The 20,833-nt window shown below is 43.9% G+C and overlaps 1 protein-coding gene across 2 annotated transcripts in view; it reads left to right on the top strand.

Annotated features, from left to right (window-relative positions):
• The window catches only part of SNCB (synuclein beta), a 140,631-nt gene that overhangs the window by 25,531 nt on the left and 94,267 nt on the right, over positions 1 to 20,833 (top strand). For both annotated transcript variants that reach the window (XR_013270831.1, XM_077472417.1), the window contains exon 4: positions 18,458 to 18,499. Coding sequence is in view for 1 of the 2 variants with exons in the window: in XM_077472417.1 (XP_077328543.1) it covers positions 18,458 to 18,499 (42 nt within the window). In the remaining variant the exon portion in view is untranslated. The remainder of the gene's footprint in view (positions 1 to 18,457; positions 18,500 to 20,833) is intronic.

Below are 20,833 nucleotides of genomic sequence, written 5' to 3'. Positions count from 1 at the left end.
GTCTCTGTGAGAAGCATGGTCAGCAGCCATTTTCTCAAAGTTCGGCGTCCATTTTCCCTGTGATTTTCCTCTATACAAGGTGCCCGGTGGCCATTTTTTGTAGCCTCAGCACGGTTTTCGCTCCTCATCGCTGGGTCCTGTATCTCAGAACAGCGCGTTTTTTTGCTCTGGACACCTGGGAGCTGACACTGGACACTCGGTCAGGGTGGTGGGTCCTGCGGTGGGGACCCCTCAGTCTGCAGCAGCTAGGAGGGTGGGATTGAGCACCTTGTCCTAAGTCCCCAAGGGTGGCAGACAGGGTGGGTCAGCATGGCATCAGAAACTGGTGTTTCTTCCTCAGACCTCCCTGCAATTGCAACCGGCTCGTCTGCAAACAGTGCAGTGCCTTTGAACGCTTTGTCGGTGGTTCTTGAAATGTTCATTGCCAGGGTGGAGGCGGGTGCGGGCGCAAAGGTGGTAAAAAACTGCCCCCCCCCCCGGGGAGAGTTCTGACTCAGACTCGGGCCCCGCAGTGACTGACGGCTCCCGTTCTGCTGTGTCAGAAGACACTGACAAGGACCGATCGGACAGTGAGGATGATTCCGTGTCCGGGTCCGCGCAAGACAAAGCGATAGTTGGAGCACTTATCACAGCTGTGCATGATACCCTGAAAATAAAGGATACAGCAGGATCCTCTGCTGAGGAAGCGGTCCCTTTTGGGTCCCCTAAGCCAGCCCGTACCCCTAAGGTGTTTCTGTATCTGACTTATTTAGATAAGTTCATATACAAGGAATGGGTAAGCCCGCAACTGACTTTTTCGGTCCCAAAAAGAATGGCGGTGTGTTACCCTTTTGAGGAGACCCATCTTAAAAAATGGTCGGCTAACCTGGACCCCCCAGTATCCAGGTTAAATAAAGTAACCACAATCCCGGTATAAGGGACTCCTGCATTTAAGGACCCTACCGAAAGGAAGGCCGAGGCAGTGGCTCAATCCATGTTTACTGTAGGGGGGTCATCAATACAACCAGTACTGGCCACAGCATTGGTGTTGCAGACACTTACCGAGTGGGCAAAACTATTGTACCATGAATTGGAGAAGCAGCAGGCCTCTCCTGTCTGTGACGTGGCCATGGATACGCTTCTCTTGCTCTCCAGAGCATCAGTTTCAGAAGTGGTGCTGCGGCGCCTGACTTTGGCTGAAATGCTGGTCTGCGGACCAGGCATCTAAAAAAGCCTTGACGGATTTACCCTTCCTTGGTGAGCGGCTATTTGGAGCCTCGCTGGATGACATTATTAAGAATGTCACAGGTGGGAAGAGCACTTTGTTCTCACAGTCCAGGAAGAGTAAGGAGCCACGCTGCAGGCAAGGGCCCTCATTTTCTGCTCAAAAGGAGCTTTTTCGTCTGCCCGGGACATCAGCAAAAGGCTCCCAGTCCGACAGGGCAACTACTGAGGGACAGAAGCGTCCCTGGACTCGAAAGCCTAGCAAGCCAGCGAGCAAAAGTGCTACCGCATGAAGGTTTGCCCCCGCCTGTCACTCGGGTGGGGGTCGCCTTTGGGAGTTTGCAGCCCAGTGGGCCTCTCAGCTGAAACTGATTTCATTGGGCTACAAGATAGAGTTCCTCTTTTGGCCACCAAACAGATTTTTCCCATCCAGCATACCCATACTCCCGGCTCGCCGGGAGGCCCTGTTTTGGGGCAGTAAGGGACCAGCTCAGCTGTGGGGTGATAGTGCCTGTTCCAGAAACGGAAAGGTTTCAGGGATTCTATTCCAATCTGTTTGTAGTCCCCAAAAAGGAAGGAATACGTGCAATCTTGGACCTAAAAGCCCTCAATTGCCTTGTGAAAGTACAGAGGTTCAGAATGGAATCAGTTCACTCCGTAGTCTCTGCACTCCATCAGGGGGACTCCCTGGCGTCTTTGGACTTCCAGGACGTGTACTTGCATACACCCATATGCCTCAGGCATCAGAGGTTTCTGCGAGTTGCAGTGGGGGAAGACCACTATCAGTTTGTGGCTCTACCCGTTGGCTTGGCTTCAACACCTCGAGTCTTTACCAAGGTATTGGCGCCAATTTTGGCATTGTTGCGACAACGTGGCATCGTAATTGTGGGTTACCCAAACAATCTCCTTCTGAGAGCATCTTCCACCTCAGAATTAAGGGAGGATGTGGCGATCACCATGCAAACCCTGCAGGAATTTGGGTGGGTGTTGAACCTCAAAAAGTTGGTTCTTGTGTTGACTCAATGCCTGGAGTACCTAGGTTTACTGCTGGTCTCCGTGGAAGTGAGAGTGTTTCTCCCTTCAGACAAACTGCAGACTCAGAGTCGCGGTGAAGCTGTTGAAGAACCGCAGGTGGTCGTCACTGTGCTTCTGCATGCGAGTCCTGGGCCTCATGGTGACCTCCTTCAAGGCGGTACCGTACTCCCAATTTCACACCAGAGTCTTGCAGAAGGAGATATTGGCAAAATGGGACAAATCTCCGTTATCCCTGGATCGGCAGATTCAGGTGAGCCAGTTAGTCAGGGACTCTCTTTTCTGGTGGCTGAGATCTCTGGCCCTTCGGTCCGGGAAATCGTTCCTACCTTTTCATTGGACAGTGATCACCACGGATGCCAGCCTGACTGCCTGTGGTGGAGTACTGGGAGTACAATCCACCCAGGGCCTCTGGCAGGCGGACTATCTAAGTTGCCAGATGCTGGACCCAGGAGTGTGGTCACTGCATCAGGAGGTGTTCAGGCTTCTTTGCCTGAGGTGGGGCACACCAGATGTGGATCTCCTGGCCTCTCAGCTCAATCGAAAGGTGTGGAGGTTTGTGTCCAGGACAAGAGATCACTGGGCGGACGCATCAGACGCGTTGGTGGCTCCATGGGAGTAGTACCGGTTGATTTAAGCCTTTCCTCCTCTAAAACTGTTATCACGTCTGCTCCGCAGAGTGGAGGCCCGAGGGGATTCCAGTGATACTCATTGCCCCAGATTGGCTTTGGTGACCTTGGTACGCCAACCTAGTATGCCTGGTGGCGGATGATCCTTGGCAGTTACCGATGCGAGAAGGCCTCCATTCTCCATACTGCTTTACCGTCGCTGGCTTTAATGGCATGGCTGTTGAAAGCCAGGTGCTAAAGAACCGAGGTCTGATTTCCACTATGTTGAGGGCACGAAAATCTTCTCGGAAAGATATACCATCATACCTGGAAGGCTTATATCTCCATGTGTGAGGAGATGGGGTGGCGTCCGCGCACCTATTCCGTTTTCAGGATCCTGTTGTCCCTACAATGAGGAGTGGACCAGAAACTGGCCTTAAGTACCATCAAGGGACAGATATCAGCCTTGGCTGTCTTTTTTCAATGACCCCTGGTGTCTCACTCTCTGGTGAGCACCTTTGTACAAGGGGTCTGGCATGTAGTCCCCCCCGGTGCGTCCACCCTTACCTCTGTGGGATTTAAACCTGGTGTTATTGGCGCTTCACAAACCGCCGTTTGAGAACATCAGGGAAATCCCTTTGTTAACACTCTCTCAGAAAGTGGTCTTTCTGGTGGCCATTACATCGGCCAGGAGGGTTTCGGGACTGGCGGCCTTGTCTTGCAAGTCGCCCTATCAAGGTGGTTTCGGCTTTTCACCTCAATGAAGACATTGTGTTACCATCTCTGTGTCCTAAATTGACACATCCTAAGGAGGTGATCCTCCATTCCCTGGACGTGGTCCAGGCACTGAGGGTATATCTGTCTTCCACGGCTCCCATCCGGAAGTCAGATTCTCTGTTCGTTTCGGTAGCTGGTCCCACAAAAGGACTGGCAGTCTCGTCGTCCACCATTTCCAGGTGGATCAGACTGATCATGGTCCAGGCTTACACCTTGAAGGGGCAGGTGCCCCCCATTCCTGTCACGGCCCATTCCACCAGGGCAATTGAGACCTCTTGGGCTTTCTGACATCAAGTGTGAATCGTTCAAGTGTGTAAGGCAGTGACTTGGTTGGCCGTTCACACTTTTAAAGAGTTCTACAAAGTTGATGTAAGCGCATCTTCTGATGCCTGCTTTGGCCACAAAGCTTTGCAGGCGGCCGTGTAATGTTGCAATTTTACACACTTTCTTCTGTTAAGAGAAAATTATCTTTTTGAATGTTAATGCACTCTGCTGCATATATGATGGCAAGTTCTGATGTGGTTGGTTCAGATGGTGACTCCCCCGTTAGGGAGCACCTCTGGTTGTGGGTGAAGTTATGCTGCTGTTCCCACCCCTCATTATGACACTGCTTGGGTATGTCCCTACGGTCAAGATTACTGGAGCTGTGTCAGTCAATGAGCAAAAGAGAAAATAGGATTTTTGTACTCACCGTAAAATCCTTTTCTCTGAAGATTATTGACGGACACAGCACCCTCCCCTCCTATTGGTTTACATTATACTGCTTGTTGACGTACTGAGCTGTAGGAAGCAGGCTGAGGGGTTATTACCAGAGGGACCACCCCCTGGGCAGAGCTGTATAGTTCTGTTGTGTTTCACATGTTCTGCCTAGTCCTCTCCTGAAAGTGGCGTAATAACCCTAAGGTCAAGATTATTGGAGCTGTGTCTGTCAATGAACTTCAGAGAAAAGGATTTTACTCTATTTTTTTTTTTTACATAATGTATATGAATGCTACCTGACCATTGTAAGTACCCCTGTCAGTGGTAAATGGTTTATTTCAACCCTCTAATTGCCACATATGCCGGACATCTGGGCCTGTTAAAGGAAGTTGAAAATAACAGACTAATGCCTAGTACACATGGGCCAAATGCTGGATGACATTGGCTGGTTCAATAAAAAACGCCCGACATTCGGCCCATGTTTATGGCAGCCGGTCCGACAGAAGCACGCTGTTTAGCCAGCTTCTATCGGATGAGCATGCTGGAAATCTAGCATCCGACTGCCTACTGATCAGCATTCTCAGCCGATTTGAGTTATTTAAAGTTGTTGTATACCCACATTTTTAACTTTTACCTACAGGAAAGCCTATAATAAGGCTTACCTGTAGGTAAAAAAAATATCTCCTAAACCTGTACGGTTTAGGAGATATTCCCCTCGGTATGCGCCGCTGACTGCAGCGGCGCATGCGCACAAGGGGTTTCTCGCCGTCAAAATCCGGCAGCGGCCGAGCGGCCGGACTGAAATCTCCCGCGCGCATGCGCGGGAGTGACGATATCGCGGCTCCGGCCACTCACAGCGCCGGAGCCGCGATACCCGGAAGAAACGCAGAGGGAGCATGTCAGCTCCCTCGGCGTGGATCGGGCCAGATGTCGGGGCCTCGTTCTAAGGTAAGTATTTCATAATGAGCTAGTATGCATAGCTAGTGCATACTAGCTCATTATGCCTTTTGCTTTGCAGGTTTAAAAAAAAAAAAAAATGTGCGGGTTTACTACCGCTTTAACTGACACTTTTTGAGAATCAGTGACACTAATACAATGATCAATGCTAGGCTGGGAAGGGTTTATCATCAGGGGCAATCAAAGTGTGCCTAGCCAGTGTTTTACTGTAACGATCAGTGGTTGCTGGTGGACATCGAGTACCAGGCATCTGCCAATCAGCTTCCGCTGTGTGTAATCACAGTGGGAGTGAGACACGGCTGTACACACTTGTGCCCCCTAACTGTAAGTGCAGAATCATGTATATATCAGTGATCCTGCACACAGCTGCTGCACTGTAGCAGTAAAACTGCTATAGGGCAGACGGCAAGCGGTTAACATAACAAAGGTCATGGCAGGCAACAGACTGTAGAAAAATCCAATACTGTAGCAAAGGTCAGCAAGGAGTAAACAATCAGGCACACTAGAGCCTCTTATGCACTGGTAGTTTTTTTTTCCATTCAGCCATTCAGCCCAGCAGGGCTTAACGAAAAAAAAAAAAAACCTGACAGCTCAGGAGAAGCCGTTGTATTAACTATCTGATGTTAGTACAGTGATCTCCCTTTCTGTTATTTTGTGTTCTGACAGGGGGACGGCCCCCCACCAGAACACTCTGGTTAGCACCCTCATCCATTTTCTGAGAGCGCTGATCCTGAGCCGATCGGGCAGACCTTTTTCGGTCATGCCCTTTTGACAGGAGCCAGCCAAACTAACGGCTTTTGTCAGACCGACTCCAGTACACACAGGCCGAATGTCAGTCAGTTTCTATTGAACCTGGCCGATGCCGCCCAACATTCACCCTGTGTGTACTAGGCTTTAGTCAGCAGGAAATGCTATCAGGAGCAAAGAGACACAGGCTGATGCACTTTATCTACTTCAATACAGGGCAATTTCGCACCTTCCTGCCCAGGCCAATTTTCAGCTCCCAGTTCTATCACTTTTTAAATGACAATTGCGCGGTCATGCTACACTGTACCCAAACTAAATTTTTATCATTTTGTTCGCACAAATAGAGCTTTCTTTTGGTGATATTTGATCACCTCTGCAATTTTTTTTTTTGCTAAATGAATAAAAAAAAAACTAAAATTAAAAAAAAAAAAAAGGTTTTCTTTGCTTCTGTTATAAAATGTTGTAAATAAGTAAGTTTTCTTCTTTACTGATGGACACTGATAAGCTTCACTGATAGGCACTAATAAGGCGGCACAGATGAATTGGCACCAATGAGATGGCACTAATCAGGTGGCACTGATGAGCACTGATAGGCAGCACTGATAGGTGTCACTTATATGCAGCACTGATGGGCATTGATAGACGGCACTGATGGGCACTCATAGGTGGCACTGGTGGGCATTGATGGGCACTGATAGGCGACACTGATGGGCACTGAAAGGCTACATTGATAGGTACTTATGGGTGGCACTGATAGATGGCACTGATGGGCACTAATGGGCACTGATAGGCGACACTGATGGGCACTGAAAGGCTGCACTGATTGGTACTTATGGGTGGCACTGACAGATGGTACTGCTGGGCACTGATAGGCGGTACTGATAGACACTGAAAGGCAGCATTGATGGGCACTGATGGCAGGCACTGGATTTCATTGATAGGCATTACTGGCACTGGTAGACATTTTTCACTGACAGCTGCCTGGGCAATTATTGGCATTTCCCTGGTGGTCTAGGGTGGCATACCTGGTGGTCCAGTGTGGTGGCCATCCCTGGTGGTCCTGGTAGCATCATCCTGGGCAGGCATCAGAGGGGATCTGCGCTGATAAACAATCAGCACAGACCCCCCCTGTCAGAAGAGCAGACGATCGACTCTCCTCTACTAGTGTCTGTCAGAGGCGAGTGAGAAAAGGCCGATCAACGGCTCTTCCTGTTTACATCGTGATCAGTCATGATTGGACATGGCTGATCACATGGTAAAGAGTCTCTGTCAGAGACTCTTTACCTAGATCAGAGTTGCGGTGTGTCAGACTGACACACCGCATCAACGATCTCCGCAATGCATGCCTCCGGGGGCAAGCAGCGGCTTGATATCCTGAGAACGTCATATGACATCCGGTCAGGATATCCCAACCACTTTGCCAACATCATTTTGCTATATGGCAGGTCGCAAGTGGCTAAATAAGGTGCCTCCTGCACTATGGTTCATTCTCAGGGATGGGGGGCACGTGGCCAGACTCTTTACCCTACAAATGACAAAGACATTTGGGACAGTAGGCGGTGGCAGCCAATAACCTCTAGAAGGAGCTGGGAGACTGCATCTTAATGCCTAGGACTTAGCCGAGCAGAGGAGTGGTGCTGTGTCCCATTGCCTAGAACCGGAATGCAAGCTGCCACTGGGAGCTAGGAGGGCGAGGGCTACCATTGAACAGGTAAGTATACAGGCTGCCTAGCACCGGTCTCTACCAATATGGCTGTCTGCATACAGAGACACAGTGCAGAATGAGGCATGGTAAGTCAGTAACGGGGACAACAGACAACACTGGGGTTCTTTTTTCAGCACAACTTCCAGAGTTCCGTTTCTCTTTAAGAAGTTAACCTATTTTCCAAAGAGATATTGTATTATTCTGCATTTGATGAAGTACGTTTACTGGTGCTCAGCATTGATTATGTCATTCATGTGTCTACTCTACCAATTTAAATCTTTTAATTGGATTGTTTTCAGAAGCACGTAACAGTGCTAAACCAGCCTTGTTTTACGCTTGAAGCATGAAGGGCCTAACATAATATAGATTTACAATACCTCAGGTGGTACCACTTTTCACACTCACGCTGGGCCTTATTCATCAATGTGTCTGAAGGAAAAATCAGTTCTTCCCCAATGCAAAAATAGGATTACCTTTGGGCCTTGAAGCTGTTCATTCCTCAGACAGTTTCAGACATGGATGCTGCGTGGGGCTTCGGTATATTTACCTTGTGAATCTGTTGTAAAAAAAAAAAAAAAAATGTTTTCCTTGCATATTTTAATTAATTAAACTGGCACATGGAGTGGTAGCCACATGTAAGTATGCCTCGATTTTAATACGTAATGATTTATAGCAAAAATCATATTTTTTTGAGATGCAAATGTTTATGGCAAAATGGGAGTGTGATACATTGAAAACCCCAAGGAAGGCCCATATGAGTTGAAGTCTCATCTACATTTTTTTTTAGATAGAGCAGGTAAGGTTTAGTGTCTCTGTTGGATGTTTGTTGCCATCTGTGCCCCTAGTGAAATTTTCTATCACTTTTTTAAGGACAGTGAGTGATGGGAAATCTCTCCAACAGGAACAACCCAAATAGATTTCTAATAGAGCGAGGAAGGATTAGAACTTCTGATCATGTGATTATTACTGTCCGTGCCTTCTTTCCCAGTTACAGCAACAAAATGATTTACACTTGCTAGGACTTCAACACACATTAAAGTGCCTACCGCTCCTACAGGCTTTTTTTATGTGTTTTTGATTGTTCATTGATGCTTCAATGATGCTTCAGTGATGCTTCGATGATGCATCGTTGATGATTTTTTTACAGCTTCATTGAAAATTGGAAAATGCCCTGTGTGTGTGCTGGTTTTCTATTTGTTTTAAAGGGGCCTAGTAGAACCCCAGCTCAGAAGTACCCCCACTCAGCAGATCCCCAGCTCATTAGTACCTCTGTTCAGCAGATTCCCAGCTCATTGGTACCCTCCCTCAGCTGATCCCCAGCTTATTAGTTCCCTCATTCAGCAGATACCCTGCTTAATAATACTCCCAGCTCTGCTAATAACCTCTTCAGTAGTATCCCAGCTTCACTGATCCCCCGCTCAGTAGTGACCCCCAATTCTGCTTGTCCCCCACTCAGTAGTAACCTCCAGCTCAGCTGAGACCCTATTCACTAGAAAACCCCAGCACATGCTGTGCACCACATGCGACATTGCTAGTTTCTCCTGCTCTGGTCCACCAGATCTGCTGATTCTCTGCCATTCAGTCCTCTCTCACTGATCCTCACTCACCTCCTGCTATATTGCTCACATGTTGTGCACCACATGTGACATTGCTAGCTTCTCCTGCTCTGGTCCACCAGCTCTGCTGATCTTCTGCCATTCAGTCCTCTCTCACTGGTCCCCACTCACCTCCTACTATATTGCTCACATGCGCACCACATGCGACATTGCTAGTTTCTCCTGCTCTGGTCCACCAGATCTGCTGATTCTCTGCCATTCAGTCCTCTCTCACTGGTCCCCACTCACCTCCTGCTATATTGCTCACACGCTGTGCACCACATGTGACATTGCTAGTTTCTCCTGCTCTGGTTCACCAGCTCTGCTGATTCTCTGCCATTCAGTCCTCTCTCACTGGTTCCCACTCACCTTCTGCCAAAACATTCTCATGTTGCACATGTGTGTCATATGCTAGTTGCTCCACTCCAGTCTGGACCCCGCTCACCTTCCTGCTGCTCCTCGCTGCACACCAGATGTGACGTCTGCACCAGACACTTCCAGATTATATACACATGAACTGAATAGTAAGTGCTGATGATATCTTTCCGGTTCACTTATTGGTTTCCCAGTGCATCCTGGAATATCTCATACCTGCAATACCCCCAAAACAAAGTGAAGCTAAAGCTGAATAAAGGCCTCTAAAAATCTGCAGGTGCTGCTAGTAAGCTTTGTTAGCTTTGCTATAGACTTCTATGGAGGCTTTGGAGATGACTTGGTGTACCAACAAAGCAACATGGGGTATATTTTTTTAAGGTGAAGCAAAGCAAAGCAAAGCAAAGCAAATCTAACGTGTAAACAGGACTGCAAGTTTACCATTTTATTTAGTGACAGGGGCTTTAATAGACATTCAGAACGCTTTACAAAAGAGTTTCCAATGCCACATTTTGAAGCAAGTGTATACACGCCCTTACAGAAATTTTATCCTATTAATACTCAGTCTAAACTAGAGGAAAATGGCAACATTTGAGCTTTTACATGATAATAAATATGCCAAATATTTGGACTTGCCCCTCATCATACTGGCATTCTCATAGCATGAGTGAGCGCATGTTAATACTGGTACATTTATTTTCAATGTTGTAAGCCCAGATAGTTTCAGTGCAAAATGTAAGAAATCTACAATTTCCCTAATTATTGAAAAAATAATCAACTACACTAGAATATCTACAAATGTTAGATTCTTTTCATTCAATAGATCAGGAACACAAAGGATGATAGAGCAATGGCTCATCCCTTATCCAAAGGCTACATCCTGGGATTTATTGTGAGGCAGATGTCTAAAAGGAAGCTACTTTTTTTGTGTGTTGCCCACCTCTTTAGCTTCCCCATAGTGCTCTGGCATTCCCTTGCCATGTGGTAAACATTTATCCTCTGACCATGCCTAAAGTAGTACTTTTTTTAATAAATTACCAAGCACCTACTATAATAAATTATGGATCTTTCACTGCAATAGTCATCTTTTAAATATGGCACTGTATCCCACAGAAAAATTGTATTTTTTTTACTAAATTGACAAGCACTTTCTATAATAAAATATGCATCTTTCACTGCAATAGTCACCTTTAAATTTGGCACTATAGCCCACAGAATGGATGGCATATGGTGAGTGAAAATCTGGAAATGAGCTTTAAGTTGTGTGTAGCAATGATTTGTATTCCATATAATTGCCTAGTTATCTTCTGAATGTCAGCTATCAAGAGATGACAAAGCATCATAGGTGTCTCAGTCACAGCTATCAATGACAAAGCATCTGTAGGCGTATCTTAAGACCTGTCAGGGATGTTAAAGTGTATTTAAACACAAATCAAATTACTGTATTCACTGAATAGTGAAACCTGCTTTCTGTCCATGCTACACTATCTTATTTTTCCTTTGTCTTCAAAAGAAGCAAAATACCTGGTGATAATACCTCTCTCCTTGACAGCTTCCTGCGCTGTTCTGTCAACGCAATACACTAACTCAGACCCATTTAAAAAACAGGATTTGTGTTTGCACATGATTGCCTGATAGAAGTTAGCAAAACTTCACCTTATTCACCAAGCCTAAGACTAGTACACACAGGCCAAATGTCGGGCAGCATCGGCCGATTCAATAGAAACCGGCCAACAAAGGTCCTGTATGTACTGCAGCCAGTCCGAAAGAAGCCAACTGTTGGGCTGGCTTCTGTCATTGGGGCATGACCGAAAAAGGTATGCTGACCGGCTCCTGATCCCAATGGCTGAGAGTGCTAACCGGATTGTTCCGTCGGGGGGCTGGCGCCCCCTTGTCAGAAAACAATAGCACAGCAGACATTGGATTATTAGTACAGCCTAATCTAGAGCTGTCGGTTTTTTTTTTATCTGTTTTTTTTTGATCTTCTGAACGATGGAACTTGACAGCTAGTAACAACGCTTAAAAACGTCTGTTTTGCCGTGTTTAAGTTTAGAAACGTTTTTGACAGATAACAGTTTTTATAGATCAGTATACCCTCCCAAATATATTCTCTCTCTCTCTCTCTCTCTCTCTCTTATAAGCATTTGGCATTTCAAATGTCCCTGAACTACCATCCTGAATGCAAATGTTTGCTTAAAAAAAAAAATAAAAAAAAAAAACGCTTCTAACCTCAGCTGCTTCTAAACAGCTATAAAAGCCTGAGTGTACATGTACCCATAAGCTAACACTGAAGAGAGTTCAGGGGCTGCTGAAAAAAACACCCAAATGCTCCTAAACATCAATTTATTAGCTGTAGTGTACATGAGGCCTTAAGCTTCATACACACGATCGGATTTTCCGCAGACAAAACCTCTGACTTTTGTCCGAAGGCATGTGCCTGGATTTTGTCTTGCATATAAACGGCAAGGAATTGTCAGCCAACAAACATGAACGTAGTGACATACTACATGGCATTTCAGCTCTTTAGCGCCACCCTTTGGGCTCCTTCTGCTAATTTCGTGTTAGTAGAAGTTTGGTGAGTGTTGATTCGCACTTTTAATTTCGTGCTGTTCAGTTTGCGCTTTTAATTTCGTGCTTTTCAGTTAGTTTATGAATGGCCGTTTGTCAACCAGACATGTTGCAGAATCCAAGGAGATAATGTATTATTTATTATTGGCCTTGGAGTTATTTCTTTGACCCAGGTCCAGTAACGGAAATGGAGGAGGATTTCTTGGACCAAAAATTGGTAGCTTTATTAATCGTGACCAATTATGTCATACGTCTTTGCTGCGGGAGCTCCAGAAGAATAATCCAGATGATTTTCAGAATTATCTCCGGATGACTGACCCTGCTTTCACCAACTCTTGCCATTTTTGACCCCCTATATTAAGAAGCAGGACACATGCATGAGGCTTTTATTTTATTTTTCAGTTGAATAATAATGATTTGATTTGTTATATTATTGGATGCATAGAATGCACTTTTTGGATAAGTTCTATTGGAAATAGCAAAATACAATGTAAAATTGACAAGGGACACCAACATAGTTGTATCTTTGATCTTAAAAACTACAGGATAATGGTGCTGTGGTAACATGGCCAGAAAAAAAAAGCATAATAATATTATTCTTGATATCACTAGAAAAAAAAGCCATTGAAAATGTGTTTGCAATAACTCCATCAGTATTACCAGCTTCATTATTATCCCATTAAAGAAGAAGAGAATGTGCGCTGCATTTGTAGATTTCAGAATTTGCCACGTCACAAATGTTAATTCTCCATTACGAACGCTAGTTTACAAGAGTGACTGCTTCTGGCTCGTCCTTGCTTCTGAGCATGTGTGTTTGTACTTTGGACTTTTGTCGGACGGACTTGTGTACACACGCTCGGAAAATCCGACAACATACATTTGTCCCCGAAAATTTTTAAAGCCTGCCATCCAACATTTGTTCACAGAAAATCCAACAATTGTTCAATGGGCCATACAAACGGTCGGATTTTCCACCAATAGCCTGTCATCACACATTTCCAATCGGAAAATGCGATCATGTGTACGAGGCTTTAGTCTTTAAGTGGTTAAACTGACTTCATTTTGCAGACCAAAGTTCTTACCTTTTATCTCTTAAATGAACCAAATGATACATTGCTTCTTTTTATCTCTCAGTGCTGAGCAATGTTGTGATAAATTTTGCAAGGTTTTTTATAAATCTTTTTGACAGCTCTGAGCAGAGAACTGCTCTGCACTTGTTACATGAACCGTGGAAACGCTGGATTAAGATCGTGAGGGGGGTTAAATCGAGATCGCGATTTTTTAACGGTTGATCGCGCAGCTCTACTAAGAACTCTTTCACATTTGCTGCACATTAAATTGGCTCGTTTTAGTGTGTGGCTGGTGTCCACTGCTGTGATATGTGGTGCTTTGTGTTTTATGATATAAGGCACTGCTTACCTTTTTTATAACCACTTGGCGACTAGCTCACGTACATGCGCAGCAGGTTGGCTCTCCTGCGCAAACTGACGTACCTGTACGTCGGTCCATGCAAGAAGAATAGTGGGCACATGTGCGCCATGTCCTGCGGGAGCGTGCCTGTGAGTCACCGGCAGACATTGATCTCTGTGTACAGAAGCAGAATGGGAAACTAGGTGATTCCCCATTCTGCCTAGTGATATGTCAGAGATCTTCTGTTCCCAGTGATCGAGGACAGGGATCTCTGTCATGTTCCAGTAATCCCATCCCCTCTACAGTTAGTACCCAGGAAACACACTTAACCCCTTGAACGCCCCCTAGTGTTAATCCCTTCTAAGCTAGTGTAATTTTTACATTGATTAGTGCATTTTTATAGCACTGCTCAATGTAATAATGTCACTGGACCCCAAAAAGTGTCATTTAGGGTCAGATTTGTCTGCTGCAATCTAGCAGTCCTGCTAAGAATCGCAGATCTCCACCATTACTATTAAAAACTGTAAAAAAAATTCCCTAAATCGATCCCGCAGGTTGTCACTGCCACTGTTACCCCCCCCCCCCCACACTCGCACTGCCGCCCGAAAGATGGGAAGGCAGCCTTGCCTTGCCGATGAGGAGGAGGTGTAGGGCTGCTGCTCCTCGCTCCAGCCAAGGGAGGAGCTGGGGCTTCTCCTCCTGAACAGGAAGTTTATTCCTCAGACTCCCTGGCCAATCAGGTCTCAGGACCGCTTCCCAATTGGCTGGGAGAAGAAGCAGGAAGACATTAGCGAATATTAATTCGCTAATGTAACACAAGTGGGTGGGCTCATGGTGCAGTGCTCCCCTTTTTGAAGACAATTAAAACCTCTGACTCTAATCACATGCTTTAAAAAAAAAAAGCCTACATAGAAATCCATGTGTCCAGCATCCTGCATGTAGATTAGGGCCCGGCGCATGGATTGGGGGGGGGGAGGCGCCCATGCCTAGTGGTGACCTGCAATAATCCAGTGTAGAAAAACACTAGTCACCACAGTATGTGTGAATGCACCCTCAGTAAAATAGAATAAACTTTAAAGCTCAGTAAACAAAGTTGTGAATTTCCGCTTCAACAAAATTTTTTTTTTGCCAATGTGAAATCAGTCATTTTGTTGAAATCCCTCCACTCTTTCCTAGTCACCAAGATGTGCCTAGATTTCATACAAACCAACCATTTATTATGTTTAATGTCACTCTGAGAACTCCTTGTCTTGGCTTAAAAATGGAAATGGAAAAAAACACATGCGCTACTCAGTGTAAAGATTACAGCAAAACTCAAAGTGGTAAATTGCAGTGCCAATATAAGAAAAGAAAGAAAACCATATAAAAGTATAAATATTGTTTAGATAAGAAACTCAAAATGAAAATCCAGTGCAAAATTAATAACAATAATAAAGTGTATTGTTCAAATGTGGGATAATGAAGCAAAATGAAAGTCCAGTACAAAAGTAATATATATCAAATGACATTAAAGTGCAGTCCTTTTTCCAAGATGAATGGTGTGTAATTTACAAACAAATCCCGGTGTCAGCAATCATATATCAGTTCTGAATCCCAAGGAGGGTACAAATCCGCCACCGTATGCAATGGTCGCTCACCTCAGATCCAAGAAATATGTGCATCAAACTGTCAAAGCAATCTCCATTTGTTATCATCCATCAATGGTTATTGCACATGTAATAAGGTGTAGTATAAAGCAATGGTTTATTTAACCACTTTCAGACCGGACCATTTTACTGGCTTAAGACCAGACCACTTTTTACGATTCGGCACTGCGTCGCTTTAACTGACAATTGGCTTTCAAACAAAATTGACGTCCTTTTTTCCCACAAATAGAGCTTTGTTTTGGTGGTATTTGATCACCCCTGCGGTTTTTATTTTTTGCGCTATAAACAAAAATAGAGCGAAAATTTTGAAAAAAAAAACACATTCTTTTTTACTTTTTGCTATAATAAATATCCCAAAAAAAAATATATAAAAAAAAAATATTTTTCCTTAGTTTAGGCTGATACGTATTCTTCTACATATTTTTGGTAACAAGCGATTATTGATTGGTTTGCACAAAATTTATAGCGTTTACAAAATAGGGGATAGTTTTATGCCATTTTTATTAATAAAACATTATTATTGCGACATTATGGCGGACACATCGTACATTTATGACTCATTTTTGGGACCATTGTCATTTATACAGCAATCAGTGCTATACAAATGCACAGATTCCTGTGTAAATGACACTCGCAGTGAAGGGGTTAACCAGGGGGTGGCAGTGTAGGGGTTAAGTGTGTCCTAGGGGCGTGTTACTAACTGTGGGGGGCTGGGCTGTGTGTTAGTGAACACTGATCTCTGCTCCAATTACATGGAGCAGAGATCAGTGTCGCTTATTGCTAGACAGCCTCCCCGTGAGATGATCGCGCGTATCCCCGTGGCGATCGAGTCTGCGGGACCCGCGACCGGACTCACGGGGCTCCCGACCAGCACGCAGGGCAGCAAATACAAATGGATGTACCTGTACACCAATTTGACTGCCCATGCCATTCTGCCGACGTACATCATCGTGCGCCGGTCGGGAAGTGGTTAAAACAAAGGTAGACTTAAGCCCCATACAAACGATCGGATTTTCCAATGGGAAATGTCGGATGTGAGGTTGTTGGTGGAAAATCCGACCGTGTTTATGCTTCATCGGACAATTGTTGTTGGACTTTCCGCCAACAAATGTAATGGAGAATTAACATTTGTGACACTGCAAATTATGAAATCTCCAAATACAGCGCACATTATCTTCTTCTTTAATGGGATAATAATGAAACTGCTTTGCTGGAGATACTGATGGATTTATTGCAAACTAATTTTCAAAGCCATTTTTTTTCAAGTGATATCAAGAATACTATTATTATGTCTTTTTTTGTTGTTGTTTATTTGGGCAAGTTACCACAACACCATTATCCTGTAGTTTTTAAGAACAAAGATACAACTATGTTGGTGTCCCTTGCCAATTTTACAATGTATTTTTTAAAATGTAACTGCCTACTCCCAAACTATAATTTGAAGTAAAACACATAGCCAAGTATTATTCTCCACAATTTTTTTATTGTGCATTAAAAAAAGAAAACAAATAAGATTAGACATGCTATCTGCCAATAGAACTTAACCAAAAAGTGCATTCTATGCATCCAAAAATATAGAAAATATACCAAATCAAATCATTATTCAACCAAAAAAATAATGTCAAAGCAATCACTCCAAGGCCAATAATAAATAACATGTTATCTCCTCCGATTCCGCAACATGTCTGGTTGGCGAACGGCTGTTCAGAAACTAACTGAAAAGCACGAATCAAGAGGCTGCCCAGCCAAATACAACAAAGTTTGGGACAGGTGGTTAGACAACGCATCCACATGTGCGGACTAGAACCATTCTCTATTGGCGGGGATGCATACAGCCACCCCCATGCACCTACTAGATGCCTCTTAACCCAACTACATACCCATTCACGTATGCAATTATATATGCCTTCTACATTTCATACATTTCCGTGGTGGGCAGAGAGCACCACCCCCATGAGGGGTTCCAGTGATCTCTGCAGCTGATATATTAGGAATGCTCCAAATCAATGTGTAATGACATATGTACCATTTATCCTCAGGTTGTGTCAAATATGTTACCCCTTTGTATAGTGTCTGTTGCACTCATAACGTGTTAAATGTATCCTCCTCTTTTTCATGCTCAATAAACTTGATTTTGATAAAAAAATAAAAAAAGAAAAGCAACTACTAACACGAAATTAGCCAAAGGAGCCTAAATTGTGGCGCTAAAGAGCTGAAAAACCACATAGTACGTCCCTACGTTCGTAATTGTTGGCCAACATTTGTGTGACCATATGTATGCAAGACAAGTTTGAGCCAACACCCTTCAAACAAAATTCCATGGTTTTGTTGTCGGAAAATCCGATCGTGTGTACGAGGCATTACATTTAAAATAGAAGACATGTGAGTAGCTACGGCAAAGTGGGGTCAACAAGGTGCTGAGAATAAAAGACTTTCGGTTTCGGCCATAGCCGGAAGTGACATCACTCGGCTCCTCCCGAGTTTGCTTCATTATTCCATATTTGAACAATGCACTTTATTATTATTATTAATTTTGCACTGGATTTTAACTTACTTTTATATGGTTTTTAATGTTTTATTGGTGCATTATAATTTAGCGCTGCTCCATTATACAGGCTTTAATTGTCTTGGCTTAAGCTATTCACACACAGGAACACTCCATGAGCCATGAACAGTGTACTGTACCCTTACTGTGTAGATCAGTGATTCTCAACCAGGGTTCCGTGGACCCCTAGGGTTCTTCCAGAGTTTGCAAGGGGTTCCTTCAGCATTGGGCAATTTCTGCCTCTCAGATAAGTTCCCACTGACACCATTGATCTTTTTAGCTATCTGTAAGGAGGTAATTCTTCCCAATGGCCACAAGTGTAAGGACCATTTTTCCCATTGACCATCACACTAATGTATCATGAGTTGTAGATTTCTAAAATTTAGCAGGGGTTCCCCGCGAGCGGAGAACTATTTCAAGGGTTCCTCAGTGTTGAAAAGGTTGAGAAAGGCTTCTGTAGATATTATCTTCAGGCTTAGGTTTTATCTCTGAGCACTATCAGTACAGTATTTTCTGTGTTTATTAAAAATACAGTGCCTGATGTTTGTAACGTACTCTTATTGTACACTTATTTCCTTTTCCTTTTCTTTCAGGAAGCAAAACCAGAGATGGAGTGGTACAAGGAGTGACTTCAGGTCAGTATCAACCTCTTTTTCCAAGCGTTGTCCTCCCTGTTGCTGCATAGAACGCTAATCTCTGTGACATGGCACCTCAGGCAGTCAGGCAACCGGAGCCAGCTCTGTTCATAACAGGATCAAAAGCTAATGGGTCACTGAGATCATCCAGGCTGAGATAATGCAATTAATACAAGTAGCCACTGCTCATCTTCCACATGTTTACATCTAAAATTCAAAGCAGAAGATGAATATGTGCACGGTAGGCCTTCCAATGTTTGCCATTTAGAACAATGAATATGTAACATATTTCACATCCCTGTACTTCATGCTATTGATTTATAATTCTTGCAACTCAGTTTTTATCTTTTTGATTTCTTGGAGCCAGGAAGATTTGTGGTCATTATGACATAACTGTGGCTTCAAAATGTATTTCAGGGCATAATAAAATACATGTATTTTTCTCTATGTTTTGTCCATTTAAAGATCCTACAAGTACAGCAGAATGCCTATTGATCTTCCTATAAATGCATTCTGCTCCTAAATCCTTTTGTGGGTTCACAACATACAGCATTTTTGTGGTGTCAGCCCTGCCCTTTTGTTTTTTTTTAAGTTACTCAAGCCCTTCTACTCTTCTTGGCTCTACCAAATAGGGTCTAATCATTCAGTAGTCCCAAGATCAGAACTTGGAGGGCTGGTTACTCTCCCTGGGATAACACAGGAACTTAACAAGCAATTTTTGCACTTGTTGAACAGAAATAGAAAAGCACGGTCGGAAATTCCGATGGCACAGGTCCGATCTTGTGTGTGGGCTCTATCGGACTTTTTCCGTTGGAAATTCTGATGGAAAAAAATTGAGAGCAGGATTTCGAATTTTCCGACAACAAAATCCGATCGGACTTTTTCTGATCGTTTGTAGAGAATTCCGATCGGACAAAGTGCCACGCAACGAATGTCACCACATTCCGAATGATCGGATTTTCCGACAACTTTGTCTGTATGCAACACCATATTCGGACAAAATCCGTAGGAAAAAAATCTGATGGATTTTGTGGTCAGAATGTCCGACCGTGTGTACGGGGGTTTACAGTATAATGATATAATTAACCCCCCTGACGGTATTCCCGAGTCTGACTCGGGGTGGATTTTTCATACCAAAAGCGGTATCCCCGAGCCAGACTCGGGACTGCATCGCTGGATCCAGGAGGAGGTTTACTTACCTTCTCCCTCGGATCCAGCGTTGTCTCCCCGCTGTACAAGCGAGCCGTGTCTCGCTCGATGCATTACATCGCCGATCTCCGTGCCCTGCGAGCGTTGCGACGCACGGGCACGGAGATCGGCGCCAAATTCAAAAAGTGAAACAAACAGTAAACATACAGTATAATGTAATCTTACAGATTACAGTGCTGTATGTAAATATTTCACATCCCCGTTGTCCCTAGTGGTCTGCCCAGTGTCCTGCATGCAGTTTTATATAATAAAAACTGTTCTTTATGCCTGGAAACTGGAGATTGTCCATAGCAACCAAAACTGTCACTGTACATCAAAAATGATTTTAGACCAGCTAGAAAACAGCGATAATAAATTAGAATCACTCGTAGAATTGAGCGATAGCGATTTGTGGGGAGATCCGTCATCAAATACTGAAAAGTAATGACAGTGACAATTCTGCAACTGAGCAAATTTCAGTGTTTTTGATTTGATTACATTATTGAATAATTTTTATTATTGTTATATTATTATTTGGTACAATTATTTATAATTATTTATTATATTATAATTTATGATTTAATTTTTCAAACTTTATCATACCCGGGATGTCTGCTAGACTCTGGTTTGGACAGATTTAAGAGAGTTATTCCTAAGAATTGCAGGACTACAATATAAAACGCCAAATTTTCATGCAAAATAATGGTACCGCTTTTAGCACCTAAAATCCGAAATAATCGTACCGCCAGGGAGGTTAACAGACAAATGAAACAAATAAGTGAAGTTTATTGTTAGAGATTCCATACTCTTTAACCCACAAGGGGAGGTAAAGGGGGAGATCTCCTTTAATTGACATACACTATATTGTCAAAAGTATTGGGAGGCCTGCCTTTACACGCACATGAACTTTAATGGCATCCCAGTCTTATGCCCTGTACACATGGTCAGAAATACAGATAGAAAAGGTCAGATCGGATTATATTGCGGAAAATCCGATCGTGTGTGGGCTTTATTGGATGTTTTCTGTCGGAAGTTCAGACGGAAAAAATTTGAGAGCAGGATTTCAAATTTTCCAACAAAAAATCTGATCTGACTTTTTCCGATCGTTTGTAGAGAATTCCAATCCACGCAAATGTCATGCATGCT

The sequence above is a fragment of the Lithobates pipiens genome, unplaced genomic scaffold (genome assembly GCF_037356315.1).
Source record: "Lithobates pipiens isolate NorthernLeopardFrog02 unplaced genomic scaffold, aLitPip1_a1.2 Scaffold_8, whole genome shotgun sequence".
NCBI lineage: Eukaryota > Metazoa > Chordata > Amphibia > Anura > Ranidae > Lithobates > Lithobates pipiens.
This window is presented reverse-complemented; position numbering and strand designations above follow the sequence as displayed.